This window comes from Anarrhichthys ocellatus, unplaced genomic scaffold, assembly GCF_004355925.1.
Source record: "Anarrhichthys ocellatus isolate YVR2014 unplaced genomic scaffold, GSC_Weel_1.0 scaffold44, whole genome shotgun sequence".
Taxonomy (NCBI): Eukaryota; Metazoa; Chordata; class Actinopteri; order Perciformes; family Anarhichadidae; genus Anarrhichthys; species Anarrhichthys ocellatus.
The window spans coordinates 1,653,949-1,672,722 of NW_022280074.1; the positions used below are offsets into that span (position 1 = coordinate 1,653,949).

General features: G+C 40.5%; 2 protein-coding genes across 5 annotated transcripts; both read left to right on the forward strand.

Annotated features, from left to right (window-relative positions):
• The first annotated feature begins 45 nt into the window (after positions 1–45).
• Positions 46–13,053, forward strand: trim33 (tripartite motif containing 33). Of its 3 annotated transcripts, XM_031868871.1 has the most exons (11): positions 46–1,491; positions 1,705–1,905; positions 2,383–2,515; positions 2,812–2,875; positions 4,442–4,595; positions 5,006–5,448; positions 5,823–5,934; positions 6,018–6,092; positions 7,642–7,794; positions 9,281–9,331; positions 11,271–13,053. In XM_031868871.1, the coding sequence occupies exons 1-11, from the start codon at positions 1,435–1,437 to the stop codon at positions 11,493–11,495; spliced, it is 1,668 nt and encodes a 555-aa protein (XP_031724731.1). In that variant the 5' UTR covers positions 46–1,434; the 3' UTR covers positions 11,496–13,053. The 3 variants fall into 3 exon arrangements, with proteins under 3 accessions (XP_031724731.1, XP_031724730.1, XP_031724732.1); XM_031868870.1 differs by having other exon boundaries at positions 46–1,905; XM_031868872.1 differs by lacking the exon at positions 9,281–9,331 and having other exon boundaries at positions 48–1,905; positions 11,271–13,052.
• An 887-nt stretch (positions 13,054–13,940) lies between these two features.
• slc66a1 (solute carrier family 66 member 1) lies at positions 13,941–18,766 on the forward strand. 2 transcript variants are annotated; one of them, XM_031868875.1, is made up of 8 exons: positions 13,941–14,036; positions 14,669–14,865; positions 14,984–15,113; positions 15,518–15,605; positions 15,969–16,123; positions 16,232–16,324; positions 17,022–17,207; positions 17,805–18,766. In XM_031868875.1, the coding sequence occupies exons 2-8, from the start codon at positions 14,672–14,674 to the stop codon at positions 17,889–17,891; spliced, it is 933 nt and encodes a 310-aa protein (XP_031724735.1). In that variant the 5' UTR covers positions 13,941–14,036; positions 14,669–14,671; the 3' UTR covers positions 17,892–18,766. The 2 variants fall into 2 exon arrangements, with proteins under 2 accessions (XP_031724735.1, XP_031724736.1); XM_031868876.1 differs by having other exon boundaries at positions 13,977–14,080.
• The last annotated feature ends 8 nt before the right edge of the window (positions 18,767–18,774 follow it).

Consider the following 18,774-nt stretch of genomic DNA (forward strand, 5'->3'; position numbering starts at 1 on the left):
AGTATTTGCAGTATATTTGTTTGTGCACGCTTTTCTATCTAATGCAAAAAAAAATATTTGGGAATACTAACAGACATTTAAGTGAGGTTTCATCTTTCTTTTTTGCACCAAGTCTGTAGAATTTTAGGGGCAATTGGAGTGTAAGAGTCCAGCAAGTGTATATATAGAATTTCCTGTTTGTGTGTTGCATTGTGGTTTTTAATCGTTAGAGTATGTTTAGAATAAGATAATAATTGGTGAGGCCAGTACATAGTTTGTCCACCAGGTTTAATTTTCAACTGTAAAATGTCCCACTCCTATATACATATTACTATACTGGTCACAATTCTTAAAAAAAACAAACATATGGTGAAGTTGTTGTTGTTATCTGGGTATTTAAAAAAAAAAACTCAAATAGTTGTATTGGTATCGATATAGAAAAATCCATTATCAGTCAGCCATCACTCTTCATGCAGAGTCTGAAGTCAGGCTGGTATTGTGGACTGACTATTTGTGACGTTTTGTGAAGGTTCTGCAGTGGAAAGGGGGCCGCTAGTTTTGTTGGGTAACTACACAGATTCCTCAAAACAAGCCAAGAACAATGCTGCCTTTATTCAAACTTTTATTGTGAAGAAATCTTAAATAATTCAGACAAACAAATTCTAATGTAAAAGTCCAGTTTATATTTTCATGTTTATAAAGGGCGCTGTGAAGGTGTCTTGTAAACAAACAAGAGTTATGTTTACTGTCAGTGTTACTAAACAAACACAACCTGTGTTTCCTTGAGGTGACACAAACGCATCGATTGCATTCCCCTCCTTTGTTTAAATCCGCGTTTACTAGCTTGCAGACTTCCTCTTCTGAGTCATTATTGGTGCACTGTAGCATATCTTGCTTTGTTATTGCTACCTGTTGATCAGTGTCATCAACAGGTGTGACACCATATGTAGGACTGTTTCCTTGTGCGTGTGCAAGAAACAAAACAGGGAAACTCATAGAAATAGAGCTCCATGGCACTACTAACAATCAAAAACTCCACATGGAACCTTAATGCTTTTTAGTTTTTACATTGGCAGACAATTTTCTACTTGTCTGTTTCACACTCAGTTATGGCAGCGTTCTACTTTGGCACTGAAAACTTTTGATTTTTTATTTTGTCAGTAATCACCTTTTCAAACATGGAAAAATAAGGTTTTATGAACACAAATGAAATCTAAATGTGATCAAATTATTTCATTTAAATACTTGAACATCCAAGTATTATGGGTGCAAATGTACTGTGTCCTCATTCAGTCCTTCTTTACAATGCCTCACCAATGACCTTTACATATATAGCTGATTATTTGCACAAGTCAAATAATGTGTACAGAGTGAAAATGTACATTTGCTGCCTGCATGTAAGACTAGGAAAGAGAAACCTCCACTATATCCAGCCCCCTTTTTCTTTGTGTCTAGATGTCTATAGAATCTGAGATGAGCGACCAAAGGTTTCGTTTCTTACTACAATCAGGGGTTTGGCACCTTTTTCCTACTTTGTCATTTCTGTCTTGTGCAGCATGCGTCACCCAAATGCATGATCATGCAACCATGTTGTTTTGTACAACAAAATGTCTTTTGATAAAACTCAGCGAATGACCGATGTCATTGTTACTGTCCTCCCACCTTTTTTTTCCACTTCTTGTCATTGTCCTTCCTTCATCCCTCCGTCTCTCTCTTTCTATGCAGCATTCCAACCCAGGCCATGCAGGCCCTTTCCCGGTGGCATCTCTTCATAATGCCAACCCCACAAGTCCTACCAGTGCAAGTATGGCGGGTGCCCATGCTCACCGCGGCCCTGCCAGCCCCATCATAGGTCCCATCGAGCTCATCCCCTCGGTCACCAATCCTGAGAACCTGCCCTGCCTACCTGAGATCCCGCCCATTCAGGTGCGCACCTTCTAACCATGTATTGGATGTTTGGGTCGGATTTGTAACTTTTTTTTCTTCTTTTTTTTTAAGGACCTGCTACTTTTTCAGACTTAGACGTTTGAACTGTAAAATATCGAACATTGCTCTCAATTAAAGAAACAAAAAAAATCTAATGTCAATTGAAATTATCCCATAATTAACATTACAATAAACATTTGAACATTTTTAGAGTTTACAATAATGAGTAAAAATATGTAAAATATAGATGAACCCAAATAGGCAAATATATGAATTTATATATTCATACCATTGGCTGGGAAATGTGTGGAGAAGCACAACTACAAAGTCTGATGTGGTGAATAAGTAAACAGATTTGACACAGGCCAACATTTTCCAATATTTTCCCTGGTTGAGGGTCAAGTTGACATTAAATATATTCATTTACAACAATCCGTTGACCTTTTGAGTAACTTGATTCTCTGTCTGCTTTCCTAGCTGGAGGATGCAGGTTCCAGCAACCTCGGACACCTCCTGTCTCGCTACATCACAGCCAGCACGCAGCATCACCTTGGTTCAATGGACATGAACCCCTCACCTGGACTGTCCACACACTCCCCTGGATCTTCAGGTACCCACATATTCAGGGAGAGGGACTCCCATTCACATCTGACCAAACTTCCTGTTTTATTTTTTATTTTATTTTTTCATTCTTCATTTTCTGTTGATCTAATCACATTCATGATAACATCAGAGACCTTAAGGATTCTGTGATAAGGATGTAATCCACAAAGAGCAGCCATTGGCTCTAACTGTAATGAAATTTCATGTAAGAAATGAAATTAAACTTTCATGTTCTTGTACAATCAGTAGTGATCACTGCTGCGTCATCTTCACCATTGTCTCCTCTCTTATTTCTGTCTGCAGGTTTGTCGAATGCCCACACACCAGCACGACCTTCTAGCACGTCCAGCACAGGCAGCAGGGGCAGGTAAGAAGATGTGAAGTTATTATAGTATCAAAACACCCTGTCAAAATTCCCAGAAAATACATACAGGCCAGAGTCCAAGTACGCCGATTCAATGAATTACATACCTGCAAACATGTCACTTTTCGGCGAAATTCGCCGTTTTGAATCTAAATATATCATCCACGTGAATCATGTAGATCTGTAGAGATTTTTGGGGGGGGGGGTCAACTGGCCAGCCAGCGTTTCTCAGATTGGAGTGAGACGAGGGGAAAAGGTGATGTCGTGATCTTCGCAATAGAACATCTTTGATGTGTCGAGACTTGGCCAATCAGCGTTAAGATGTCTACAGCGTCTTCATTTCCCTCCGTTAAAGTTTAAATTGCGTTCTGTACCGTTACAGTTCAGACTTAGTGTGTTAAGGATAACGTACACTGCATGCAAAACTTTGTCGACTGAAAAAAAAGTAAGGTGAATCATCAGAAAGCCTGCAAGCAATAACTTGCACAGTAGGATGTATTGAGAGTGTTCCGTTTCTGACGTGGGCATTCGTGATTAACAGATTCTGAAAGGCAGCCTCCCGGTGAGAAGTGCAGCTCTGGCTGTCGTTACAGCTATAGAAATGATTGTATTATAATAATATATTATTATAAGCTTTTTCCAAATGGTTTTAGTCACGTGTGCTCTATTTGCAACAATGCTACATACAGAAAAGGATATCATTATTTGACCCCTTGCCGATTTTGTAAGTGCCCACTAACAAAGAAGCCTAGCACGACTCCGGACCTTAATCCCATAGAAAATCTGTGGAGGGAACTGCGAATTCGAGTTGCTAAGTAACCCCCACGTGTTCAGTGCACGCAGTCACTCATTAACGTTAAACCAGAACACAGTTGGATCTGGTTGCAGGTTCTTTTTTTTAACTCAAAGTAGAATGAGGCGATTTCGTGGTGATAACTTTTATGAACACGAAAAATGAGGCCCGGATACTGATGAGATGATGTGGTCAAAGAGCTTAAGGAAGAGGAGGGCCCGTGTACGTTTTGATAGTCTGTTTTACCGTTCAGTCGAAAATCCGAAAATATTTTCGACTGAACGGTAAAACAGACTATCAAAACGTACACGGACCAGAGAGAGTGTTAAGGTGCCTGTACCTTCATTTCAGCAGGTTGCTAATGCAGAGGTGTGTATAGATTACAGCTACTATTTTACTCTTGATAAACTACCTCAGCCAGAGTAGATTATCATTTTAAGTTAAATAATTGAACTGGATTGAATGCATATTAATTGCAAATAGAAGATAGGCCACAATTCTAACAGCTTTACAGTAACAGTGGAAGTTAATATGAAGCCGTACAGTAACAGGGTTCAATGAAAACGAATCACTTTATTTTGTACAGGCGATGGTTTAGAAATCTTCCCTTTAGAAAATAAGTTTTAGTTGCCTAACTTTATATACGATCTCAAACACCAAAGGGCCAAATGACAAAAGCACACTGTATGTTAGTCCCGCGCTTGTCGTAGTCGTTAATGAGTTTTAAACGGTTGCGTTAATTATTTCTGCATGGTTTGTTTTTGTGTGTGTTTAAGCTGTAGCTCTGCTGGGAGGGCGGGGCCAGGAGGCGGAGCTCTGGTGGAGCAGGTGAGGGTGAAGCAAGAACCTGGTACAGAAGACAGCTACAGCTGTCCGGCTTCTTCTCTGAAGACGGAGCGGGGCAAAGATTCCGGGAGGAGTGCCTGCATGGTATGAATACTTCGTCCATTAGTTTTAAAATGTGCGATAAAAGTACTTTCAACAAGTATAAATTCAACTAAATACGCTTATATTGTCAACAAAAATGTTTGGTTATTTATCATCTTACCCAAAACCGACAAATGTCCGTGGTAAAATATGCTAAAGATGTTTATGCCTGATAACTGTTTACATTGGCTAAATGAGCCAGAACCAGAGGATCCTTCTAACAACATAAAATGTGGTAAATGAAATATGAAAAGTGAGGAAATAAACTTAGCTCCATGTCATATGTTTTGTGACATCACTTCTGGGGCGACATACTTACAGACAGTATTGTAAGATATATGTGAGTATAAGACCAGGAGATTATTATCTTGTCTTAAAACCATCTAATGTATTTGTGTGTTTTTTTTACTCAGATGAGCAGTCCGGAGGACAGCCCCCTTCCTGTATTGGCAGTTGTATCTGCCGGCCAAGATGCTCTCAAGGCTTTAGGGGAGCGCATCAAAACAGAACCCCAATCTGAAACATCTTGTTCTGGACAAAATGGCTCCAGTGCCGCCACCTCCTCTTCTTCAAATTTCACTATGACCTCCACTACCTCATCCTCCGAGAACAACAACAGCAGCAGCAGCAGCAGCACGGCAGGCGCTCTCCTCACTAATGGAAACTCCAACAAGGGAACGAGCACCAAAGGGGACAGCGCGTTGGCCGGAACAGGCAGTTCTGGTGGGAAAGAGGACGACCCGAACGAAGACTGGTGTGCTGTTTGTATCAACGGTGGTGACCTGCTCTGCTGTGACCGCTGCCCCAAAGTGTTCCACATGAAATGCCATGTGCCCACCATAAAAATCTTCCCAACGTAAGTGATCAGTCTAGGTCGTTTCTTTTAGTGGTGCATTTTTAAAACGATTTAACTGCTGTTGCACACTGCCACAACGTTCACACTGAATATTTTGGTTATGTTGTGGAAACACTGTGAACATCACTGAAAGTGGGAAAGTCCTGGAACATTATTTCTAAAACCCTGTATGCAGAATGGATGAGATGCAACAGTAAAACAGACATTGACAAAGTTGATACCCGATCTGTAGAAACAAACTCATTCTTGTAGAGTCGTCAGTCTAAACGTAATATCTTAGCTCATCACCGCAACGTTTGGCTTTAGCTGCAGTTAATTGACCATGCAGATCATGAAAGTTAATGTTAACCCAATGTGTGACTTTTGTGTCTCAGGGGTGACTTTCTTTGCACGTTTTGCCGGAGTGTGACCACCCCCGAGATAGAGTACTGTGACGACAGCAAGAAAGTGATAGGAGAGCAGGACCTGAGACCAGATGATCAAAGGGTCAGTACAGCCACCACAACCTTCACAGGCCTCCTCATCATTAGTACAAGGCAACTAATATCTCTCTCTTCACCTCTCTGCAGAAATGTGAACGCCTCCTGCTGCACATCTTCTGTCATGAGCTCAGCGTGGGCTTCAGGGAACCTGTTGCTAGCTCTGTAAGTAGCTCCACATGACACACACACACACACAGTTCAGCCAGTTCCACTACCTGATGGCCCAGGTCCTGTCTTCAGTCCTGTTCCTTTCCTTTTGTTTGTTATGCGGTGGCAACGATGAATTTTTCCTCTTTTTTTATTTTCATTAGTCCGCATTGGAGCTGTCTGTAGGACAAAGACATTCTTAGTCGACTAGCAATCATACAATTTTGTCAACTAATTGATAAGTTGTTTTAATTGACAGATCTATAAAAATTAGTTTCTCCACAAACAATCACACAAAAGCACCACTTTAAATCTCGTGCTTACCAGAGACCAGAGATGTGTGCATCACTTTCAAATGACTAATAGACTATAGAAATCTTAGTCAATTATAACTAAACAGCTGATTCTAGGACAATTTTGAAATGCACTGCAAACACCTGGCAGCACCTTTTTAGTGTCCAGTGTGCTGATATATTTTTCTTCAATTTATTTTATTGCATACTGTATTTTATCCTTTATGTTCTGCAGTTTATAATTGATTGGTTAGCTCTTGGTAGGCTCATTATTTTATGAACTCATTAAATCCGTTGAGACATGCTTGTGTTGAAGAGCTGAACAAATTAACATAATTTCTTATAGCCCTCATGTTGGCAAAGCAGGTGCAATCATAATTATAAACATCTGATTAAGTTTTCAAGTCTTTTAAGTTTGAAAGAAGAAACTCTGTAGAAACGTGGATATTTATGTTTGCAGTATTTATTACGTGCTTGAGGCAAGTTGAAAATGTTCTGGTCATTTTCTTCACAAAAATCTGCTGTGTTCTTTTTGATATGTGGTTTGTGTGAGTTACACACTCGTTGCATTGATTCAACAGCATTTCATGTAGGGATATAATAGTAATAGGCTTTTACTATTTGTAGTTTTTTCCATCAGTGGCTGCGTAGTCAGGATGTGCGGGTTGACTCACAGGTTTGGTGTGTTTGGATAAGCTTACTAAAAAATATCAAGTTGTTAATAACTTACAGAAACATTGCGTGGAATACTCCACAGCGCTCAGTCCTCAGTCCACACCTACATTTATTTATGTTGACAAAACTGACGAGTAATATTCCTTTAAGAAAGTTGATTTAATCAAAAGAGACTCGACTCATTTATCCGATTAATCACTTTGAGGATTTTGTTCGAGGATATGTTTGTTTTTAGGGAGATGACATCATAAAATATGACAACAGATATTAAGAGCTTTATTGGAATGCCCCAATTGAAGCTTTAAATGTAAAAAAATAAGGTACAGTCCTATATTCATGGGACAACAACTCAGCAAGGCATTGACACCATCTATGAAACAGGGGAAAAAAAGTTTGTCTTTCCAACACTTAATTCTCTCATCTTACTCCCTTTGGTATCACAGAACTACTTTGTTGTATGCCAAAATTGAAACCTAAGCTATCCTCAAAAAGCAAGCCACATTGTCCTCCGCCTCTTGTGTTCAAGCCAAATAGAAACTTGTCGACATCCTTTGATGCCGTTAGAGATGTTGTCTGACCCAGTTTTGTTTAACCAGGTGCCGAACTACTTCAAGATCATCAAGCAGCCCATGGACCTGAAGAAGGTGAAGAGGAGGCTGCAGTTACGAAGCTCCCAGTACTACCGCACCATCCAGGAGTTTGTGTCCGACATGCGTCTGATCTTCATAAACTGTGCAAATTACAACGAGGTGAGCGGCATGAATCCTGAGCCTGCTTTGGAGAATGGCTTCCACTTGTGTGCGTGTGCATGCAGACAAGGGTTAGACTGATATGAGTCGGAGTTTAAATTGCCACCAGCTAATTGAATAGCTTCGATTGAATCATTTGACCATTTTAAGGCTCCAAAGATATTTGGTATTAGGTCTAATATATTACCTAAATATATTAGTCTAACCTTGTGTGAAGACACAGCCTGACGTTGGAAAAGAAAGTGGGAATGGGTGCTGCTTACGGCCGGCAATGTGCATACAGTTCTGTACATCTACTAACATTGGCTGTTGGGGGTGATGGAGTATCGAGGCGCCACTGTGCTTTCATCACACCCACTGCCGTAACGCTGTCTGAACCCTGTTAATAACACTGTCTGCATCACAATGGCAAATCACAAGTTTGGTTTTTAATGGGTCACTATGGTTACTTGAATCATCTATTGGGGAAATGATTTACTTGAACGTATACTGGATGTATTTATTTGTTGTGGGTTGTGTGTATCTGCTTAATTGCTGATGATCTCATAAACCCTCTGTGTGTAGTTCAATCTAGCTTGATATGTCATCTAGAGGGATCCACTATAAAGGATACTTTATTTATAATATTTATTATGATCATGTTTTTCTCCTTCCAAACATATATGGGAGCTTCTACTTTTTCAAGAAGTTAACAATGTGTGGAATGACTACCCAGACTGCCCCGAGACATCACTGTATTTGGCCAGTGTTGATCTCAGGACAACTTCACCATACGTATGACATTATAATGGAACACAAATCTAATCTTTCCAGGCACGAGCATTACAACAAGTTCTGATGAACTAGTACCAACAAAATATAGATTATCAGCTAAGGACGGCTGTCCTGTTGAATGCCATCCCTGTCAAGAAAAATCAGCCTACGTACCAATTCATGGAATTAAAAAACAAATCAAACAAAAAACATAATTAAAATTCCATTTTTCAATGATGATGATGAGCAGCAGTGCTTAAGCTCTGGATACGTGAAGCCTTTGATGGTGTCAATAGCATTCTCAGAGACACTTCTTTTCTACTTCTTTAAACTATTTCTGTCAGCTACAGTTAAATAATCTGGCTGATTCATTTCCGTGATTATATCGGTTGTTAAGACAAAATTCTTGACATTTACACAGAAGTGGTGAAGAAACATTTACACAGAAATAGTGAGGAAACAGACAGAAGTGCATTGTATGTACCAGCATAGAGAGATGTTGACGTTGAAATTGTCACACGTTCCCGGTAGCTTCCTGTAGAGGAAGGAAGACCTGCAGACAGAGTGCAGACTTTACTTGCTGTTCATTTCTGCTGAAACAACCTCTAGGCTTGAGCACAGTAGGCCGTAAACAGATCTCTGATCTGTTATTATTTAACCTGCCTGTGCTGTGAACTCTTTTCTCCCCCCCTGCTGCTTCACTGTTTGTTATAATGTTATTGCCCCTTTTTAGATGTCTCGCATAATCCAGGTTTATGATGAGGAGAAACAGATTAATACGCAGGTAAGCCATTTCAAATGGAGCACAGATGTCTGGTCTCCTCCCACTGAGGCTCCAAGAAATGTTTTTGCCCTTCATCTTAGCATAGAGAATTCACGAGCAGTCATACGGTTTCAAACTACAGAAATTGGGCATAGAACGACTGAAAAATGGATTACATTTCTTTCCATTTAATCCTAATGAGAGGTGATAAGAACTGTGTTAGAGGTTACAGGGGGTCTACAGAGGTCTAATTTATTCATGTGCTATTTGCTTCAGAGGTCTTGAAACCAGTTTATTTAAGGGGCAGGTCTGTGTTAGCCCATTTCTGTATCTTTCTGAAATCGACACGCCGCACGAACCACAAACTCTTACGAACCACTTCTTTTCAATTCTAGCCTACATGTGGTTGATTCTACGATGCAAAACATAATGTAGTATAGGTGTGTTTTGTAATTTATCAGCGGCTGTGCAATCTGACATAATTAATCCTAAATCATTTCTGTCTTTTATATTTCAAATGCATGTAAACATAGATTTAAAGGTTCTCGATTCAGATCATGTTGACAGAGCTGACGGTGTTTACCTGGCGGGGGAGCAGGAGCGATGCAGCAGCTGGATGTTATAATTAACTGTGACTGCCGTATGAGCACAGTGCAGGGCGGCGGCCATCAGCTAGCCAGCGGGGCGCAACAGAGAGCCTTGCATGCACCGAAATGCACACGTGGACAGCCTTGCTACGTAAACAAAACACAGAGAAACTCTGATTACAACACACACATAGATAGTGACTTCATGTATCCAGGTAGACGTTACTCCACGATCTCTTTACATGGCAAATAGTTGTTTGCGGCTTTATTAATAGCTCTGACATAACCATTTATTCTCATTTTACAAACGTATATTCTTTATATTACAGTCTAATACTACGTTTATATGCATATAACATATTCCTATATACGTACACACTTAATTATAGAGTGACTTTAACCCCAGGCTGAAAAGCAGTGTATTGCTGCCCTCTAGTTTAAAGTTTTACGCCTGTTTCCGCTTATGACCACAACCAGCTTCACTGATCGCTGTGGTTGAGTGCAGTCACAAGTGTACTCTGTTGAACCTGTAACCATTTGTACTTTACTGCAGCAAGTTGAAAAGTCAAACCACTGGAGGTCAGCAAATACAAGATGTTCAGTGTGTGTTAGGTAGATCCCTCATGTGAAAGCAAAGTATCCACATACCTAGAAGTGGAAATGAGAGAGGGTGAAAGTATATCCACGTGAGAGGCTCAAAACAAGTCAGGGCTTGCACGGCCCCTCATAGTATTTAGCTTTTCAGGTTTTATTTTGGAGAATTCAGGCTTTGGAGTTATTTAGTTTCCAGCAGAGGTATAAAGTTGTAAAATGTTGGTGTTAATTTAAAGTCCTAACAGTCCTCGTGTGTTAACACAATCTCATATTTATTTATTTATTGTACCTTTTTTTTTTTTTTTTTTTGGTTTGCTGTGTTCTTTTCATGTAACATCAACATTTTTCTTTTCCTGTGTCATTCGTGGTATCAACTATTTTAAATGTTCATGTTGTACTAACTGGTTCTTAACGAGCAGGAAGTATTTAAGCCTAGCCTAAATTATATTTTGACCCTCATCTATGATTGTGTAAATGCTTCATGGAGCCACAGTGGGACGGGGCGGTAGGATATCTCTGCTCTGTACAGCAACGTTGAGCTGGGGCCACCCTACCACTAGGAGTCTTAACCTGATCTAATTTGTCTCCTCATTCTCCTCTTCTTCCTCCCTGCTTCATCCCATTTATTTATCCTGCTTAATTGTACTCATTCCCCCTGCTGCCTCCATATCACTCTTTACCCTCTTCTTCTCTTCCCCCCCCCCCCCCCCCCCCCCCCCCCCCCCCCCCCCCCCCCCCCCCCCCCCCCCCTCCTCCTCCTCCCTCTCCTCCTCCGGCAGGTGGGCTCAGAGATGGCGATATCTGGCAAGGCAGTAAGCCTGTACTTCGAGGAGAAGTTGCAGGAGATGTTCCCTGGGCAGAGCTTCCCGGAAACACCGGAAACACCCGACACCGATTGCCCGGAAAAGATGGACGATGGCGACACGGACGACTCTGAGGACTACTTCATACAGCCCAGACGCAAACGGTTAAAAACGGACGAGAAAGTGGTCCACATCAAGTGAGAACCATTCACAGAAGAAACAAGAGAAGTGTAAAGACTGTCTTCTTCAAATTCTACACTTCTCGTTTGTTTGAGGCAGCAGACAAAAAACGACAAGATTCACTGTACAAACTGCTTTGGGTTATCTCATCCTCTCCTTGGGAAGAACAACTGTCGACTACATTAATAAACATCTGCCTTCAACAGAACTCTTAAAGACAAACATAGAAGAGCTGCATTTCCTCCTTATGTCATGGACACTCAAGAACCCGCCTGTACAGATTTTTGATGTAGGACTTGTTTTGCAGTAGTTAAGTTAATGATTGCTCTTATTCTTTTCTATCATCCATTTTCATTGGTAGATTTGTTGTGACGGTTGCTTTATAAAACGTTTGATTCCTCCATTGCCAGTTCTTAATGTATTATATCTATACTTTGACATGAAACCAAGTATTTGTATTACTTTGTGGAAGCATTGTGTAAATAAGAGAATCTAGCCCACTGAAGGTATTCCTACGGTATAGATGTTTGGTTGCGTCATCAATAAAACCTGTTCTTGAAATATATTAAAGAAAATGTGTGGTGTTGAGTAGGTTTCGGGATTGCCAGCGAGCTCTTAGAAGGAGCAGTTCACCAAAAATTACAAAAAACAACAACAAAACCTATTTCCACACATCCTTGGTATTTAGCCATTTTGGTTAAATTTGCCCATGATTCAAGATTCCTGCATTCAAAATGTCTGTTATTTCAATTGTGGTGCGTACACATTTAACAGCTGCATCTCTTTACAGAAAGTGTCGCCCTTACTTTGAAAAGTACACATGGTAACATTATGTGCTATACTTATTTTGAAAGTACATGTCCTAAACCAATGCAATATAAAGTGATTTAAATGGTGAACTTTACATAGTGCATTAAAACATCAAAATGCTGTAATGCCAAGAAGAAGTCACGTTGACTCCATAAAGAATATCGCAGCCTCGGCTAATGCATTGCAAGATTCAGTCCCCTCTTACTGTCGCTCCGAGCACTTTGACACAATAAACTGAACCAGAGGTTGAAGTCACATTACTAGAAGCACTCGATGATAGTGGGAACTTGCTTTATTGCTGCAGTCCTCATAATATACACGCACGAGCTGACATCAGCGTGTATGGTGCTGAGTCCGCAGTCTGGCAGAGAGTCTGCTGACCACCTTTCAACATCTTAAACATTTTCCCAAGTAGCTCTGGAACAAATCCCCTCGTCTTTTTCAACCGCAGTCGGACATCGGGTTTGCTCGCCTCTTCGTGGTAGGATGTTTTTCTCTTGACAACTGATTGCTCATCTCAAACACGATTAACCAGGACAATTAGTTTCGATTTAAAAGTAGCCCCTCTTGCGATAACGATAATTATCCATCTCATCATCGTAACATTTAACAAAATGAGAAGAACGGCCACTGATAAATCCAAAGTTCACTGAGAGATCATTTGCATACAAGCCCGCTTTACTCAGGATTTACTCACGTGGACCTGGTAATATTATATAATCACCTATAGGTGTATTTTTTTGGCAGCTACATACTAAAATGCAAAGTTAGTTGAAGAATGTAGGAGGCCTCGGGGCTGATGACTGAATTACCATGTGGAGATAAATAATGTAATTTGACGAAGCTCGTAGATATGTGATGAGAGTGTGTGAAATGTGTGAGCTCTGGAACATCAAACTGTTTGTCCCGGTTCTTCTACATATCGATGGCCAAATCGCAAAACCTCCAATCTGCCTATTTTCTAAGAAGAAAACCTCCTATCTGCACTTTGAGAGGCACTAATACCTAGTCGATATTGTTAACACATAATAATATAGTCCAAAAACAGTGTATTATGTTTTAGTATCCTTAACAAATAGCATTCTGCAAGAAAACAAGTTTTTTTTAGTTTTTTCAAAAAGGTGCATTTTTCAGATATAGGTTTTGCTCTTCGGCCATCGATATGTAACAATAACATGCGCTCCGTTCCGCTGCCTTGTTCCACAGCCTTAACACATGTTTTACAATCGTCTATAACAGTCTCTACCAGGGAATGTTACACACTGATATTGATCCTGAACTTTAATCAGAATAATGTTAGTTCATCAACCTTCAAATCATAACAAATCCATAAGGAGAAAGGAATCCGTTATCGTGAGCTCTACGAATCAATTACAGACGTTTTTGTTTTTCCAAAAAACATCATTTTATGATGACTGTGGATCAATTGAGGCATCAAAACAATCTGATGCAAAAAACTGAAAAAAACAATGTGTTCAAATGTAGTATCGACAACATGGAGGGATGTCTGGCACACATGTACAATCCTCGGCGAGGGATAATCTTATTAAATTAACGAAATGTACATTCTTGGAGCCCAATCTCAAGTCACGTGCCAGTTCCTCGATGTGCCTGCAGTGACGCTTCAACCCACCGACCAATCAGCTCGCGGACGCAGGCCCAGCTGATTTATCTGCCTGCTTCCGTGTTGTTTCCACAGTGTCGGAAAAGTTGTTGTTCAGTTAAGGACTCGGAAAGTCAGCGGCCACACAGGCAAGATACATCTGCTTTACTCATTTCCATCCGGTCATTCTTCGGTAATTATGACGTAAAGCCGTCAGGCAAAATCCAACTGTCTATTCGTCGGTAGTTTAAGTTACTACCTAACGTTAGCTAAGTGGCTAACAATTCATTTGATTTAACGTTATGCTGTGGTTTCTGATCGGCGCATTTTGTGTGAAACAAACAGAAACAAGTATGTTTTCTGTAGTTGAGCGATGCATGAATGAAGACACACACAGCAACACTTCATTCCGCTGTGTTGCTCTAATCAGCTAACAGAAGAATGTGGATAACCGGACTGTTTGGATGTTTTTAGTTGCTCAACAGACTTTGACCCAGTTGCGACCGCGTTAACTGGACACCGGTGTTAAGTCCTGGGCTGTGTTGTTCTCCTTGCTGTTTTGTTTATGGCTGATTCAAGCCCGTGTTGACGCTCCGACAACTCCACATCTGTGCCATATGGTTCGATCAGTGGCTACATGTTCCTGTGTTATGCTGTCTAGGAAGCATCGTGTAAATATGTTTTTTGTAGGCTGGCGATGTAACCTGTTAGCGAGAACTGAAGACGTGGAAAAAGGATGTTATGTGTTTTTAATAAACACAGACCTCTTTCTCTCCAGCAGACTATGAGGACAGACGGAGTCCTCACGCGCGGTGCCTTTGGATTGACCACTCAAGAAGGAAACTTCACCTCCCTTTGCCCCAACGGGTCCAAATGGGTCTGGGAAGGGTTTGGGGAATGTGCCCAGGATGCGAGGGACATGGCCAGCGTTTACCTGGGCCTCCTGTCCATCCTCTGCTTCATGGTGTCTTCACTTCCGTAAGTGTTTGTGCCTCTCAGAGGAAGTGCTCTCTCATCTGATCACAATGTGTAATTGTGACTGTTGGTGTGTCATCTGATCATAATGTGTACTTGTGACTGTTGGTTGTGATTGCAGACAGTACTACAGCTCGTGTAAAACGGGGAACATGGACAGTGCCCTCTCTATTTGGTTCCTGCTGCTGTGGTTGGGAGGTGACACCTGTAACCTGGTGGGCTCCTTCTTGGCGGACCAGCTTCCGCTTCAGGTGACTTGTTGTGGTTTTTCTATAAATCATTGTTTTTGGTCTATAAAATGTCATGAAAACCCGAAATTAAAAAATGATTGAGATTTTCTTTTTCATTCAAAGAAACAAAATTATGACTTTAAAAAAAAATAATGTTATGACACAAAAAAATGAACAAATTGTCCCATTTTTAGAGCCGTTATCTGCTAATTATTGGTTGTGCCTTGATCAGGGACTTGATTGAGTAATTGATTATTCAAATTCTTATTGATAATTTTTCTGGTAATTGACTAATTAATTACTTGACTATTCATGTAAAATATTGACAACAATAGATTTTTTTAAGTGTATTCAATTATATTGACTATTTGTGTGAAAGAAAAAATGTTTTTTTCACAACTTGTGTCTTTCTCCTTGTCATCCAGACGTATACAGCCGTTTACTATGTTATTGCTGACATGGTGATGCTGGGCATGTACTTGTACTACAAGATATGGAACAAGATGTTAGACAGTGAGTGTTTTTTTTCTTTCACTACTCATTTTTTTGTTTACAAATGCACAATATAATAACCGCATCCTTGTTTAGTTGATTTCTTGATTCAGCCACTACTAAGGCACTGCTTATTTCTAAGACCAGTTTTTATCTGACTTAGCTGCCTAATGAACAAGCGTCTCATATCAGTGCTGAGGAACAATGATCCAACACTAGTCCAGACAGAGGAAGAGGGTGATCACTGTACCCGGTTATGTCATCACATGCCTCATGTCACTGCCTTTGTTCCACTGCTGGTGAACTCTGACCCTTGTCTGGAGGAATGTGCTTCGATGTCTTTCCCGGTATTGATGCTGAACCCAGGTGTTGTCTCTTCCCCAGGCAGGAGGGTTTTGCACGTGGTGGGTGTAGCCTGTGTCCTGGGCTTCACCACAGGCCTCGCCCCCCTCCCTGGATTAGGTGTCCAACATGAAGTTGTTCCTTCTGGGTTCAGAGGTCGCGCCTTGCTCTCAACCTCCGATGTTAGTCACATCAAGGTGAGTCATATTAATTTGTTTATTAGGGACCAGAGGGGGGTCAATTCATTTTGTCTGGCTTTTTATTTGTGGTGTAATGTTGTTGTGTCTGCCTCTCTGTCGCTTCAGACTTTTACCACTAAAGAAATTATTGGATTCTCCATCGGCTCAGTGTCGTCAGTCCTCTACCTCTTTTCCAGACTTCCCCAGATGTACACTAATGTGAGTATGACAAAGTGCTTCCTGCTGCACATGTGTTAATTCCTTTGTAATACTGGCTGCATACTGTAGACGTTAGCTGATACTAATACTTATGCTAACACTAAAAACAAATGGCTGATAATAATAATTAGAGTAAGTATCCTCATAATATTACTTCAGCATCACTGTATATTTTGCACTTTCAAATGTTGTTTCTATTTTTGTAATTGCATGTATTTTCTTATTACACTAATGTTGGTTAAAGTACTTCCAATACAACAAGTTCTAAACAATAAAATTAGAGGAGTCTCATATTGGGTCAGGTATCCACGGGTACCCAATAAGTAACATTCATAAAATATTTCCAAATTTAAAGTGATACGTAAAGATAAATAAGATATGTAGAAATGCATGTGAAATGATAATCATGGACAAAAAACAGCTGTGAATGCATTACAAGTTGTGTTTTGATGTATGTTTGTATCTGCACCAGATGAAAAATGTATATCAAAGTGAAAGAGACAAGATTAAATGTAGCTGAAAGCTGAGCAGTCAAAAACGCCTGTGAATATGATGCTCGGAGAGCTCGGACGATTGCCTCTGCAATCTGCACACATCACTCTGGTGGACAATGTGTGGTGGCTGTGTATACCATCCTCTATTCCTTAAAAAAAAAAAAAAGGTTTGTGGTCCCCCCCCCCCCTACTTCTCCCCACAGTTCAAGAGGAAGTCGACAGAGGGGGTGTCTTTCTTCCTGTTCGCGCTGGTCATCCTGGGAAACTCTACATACGGCCTGAGTGTCCTGCTGAAGAACCCTGATGAGGGCCAGGGCGAAAAAAGCTACATGATCCATCACTTGCCCTGGCTCATCGGAAGCCTCGGCACCCTCTCCTTAGACCTCATTGTATCCTTTTAAAGAATTACTGGAAAGCATGAGCCGTCGTTGCCGGGCCTCTGGGCTCTCTATTTATCCCACGTACATGCTACATTTTAGGCAGTGCTGAGCTGGAAGAGGGGACACTTAATCAGATGGGTTTGTGTCTCGTGACTGTGTGTCTTGAAATACAATATGCAGTATCAAAGGTCGAAGCACTCACAGGGAAATTAGCTTGTCACAAGCAAAGAAACAAGGCTGTAGAAGCTGCACTAGTGCCTCCTGGAGGCCATGTGCTTCTTTGCACCCCACAAAAGTGGTGGACTTGAGTGTGCGTGCAGTGGCTTGCTGCTTTCGTTTTCAATGAATATTATAGAAGAGGTAGAAACATGTGACTTGATGATGAGCTCTTGGGGAATCCAATCCTGTACATCCGATGTAAAGGAGTCTGGTATTCAGTAAAATATATTTGTAACACCATAAATAATGGTCACTTCATGTATTTATTTCATAACTTTATGGTTAAATATGATCTCAAGTTTGTCATTGTTGTTTGTGTTTCTAGCTGCATAAAAAAAAAGACACTTTCCCAGGATTTCTTTAGATTTCCTTAACGTTGTGGTTCAGATCTGCATCCAGTTCTTAATTTACCGCAAAGCTAAGTTGGAGGTGGACGGCGGCCGCGGTGAGACGACGCCTCTTATTGGGAGCTAAGCCGAGAGTGTACTGGTGGAACACGAACGTACACTCGCTTCCAGTGAATCCTCAAAATCATCACTTCCAACAGGATCGGGATGAAAGAACATTTTAGTGAGATTTGATTGTGTAATTTATTATGCTCTTTTCATGTTTACACTTTGTTTTTATCTGCAAAAGTACTGTGGCAGATGAAGTCCTTCCCCTGGAGTTCAGCTGCAGTGATGTGATTTACGATTCTCTTAATGTTCGAGTTTTTAAAGGGACGATTGAAGGTTTTCAGGTGTCGCACATGGATTAGAAACTCCTCCTGTCAACCCGAAATCCTCCTGATTTTAGGTTACAACCTCAATTTGATTTCAGACCTAATCTAGATGTCAGAATTCTGCTGGCCGGGGGTGACCAGACCACACCGGGGTTTGTCTCAGAGTATTCTGGTGTTTTTAAGTTGCCAAACACTTTGACGGCGTTGACACTTAACCGCTGCATGAAGCCCAGTTTCATCCTGTTGCAGTGACGTGTCTGACCGCAAAAGAAGAAATGTTTTGCAAAACATTTCCAAATGTAAATTCTATTTAGTCAATTTTTAATTGATGTTTACACCAAGTGCTTTAATCACAGTTTTGAGAATTGTTTTTTTGTTCATTTTAGATATATTTTTTATTTGTAGTGATATGATTTTTATTTTATTAGCTATTTAAAAATGCAGACACTTTTGTTTGCACTGGTGATAAAAGTAACAACACACTACTGTGTTTAATTTACACATGTTCGTTGCTTCATTCTCACTGTTTTGCACAACAAAAGTTAGTTTTGTACTTAGAGAAATATTGAATATGTTCAGTAGGTCAGTGTACTGTAAAGATTAAACAATAAATAAGTAATTTTCTTTGTTCTTTTT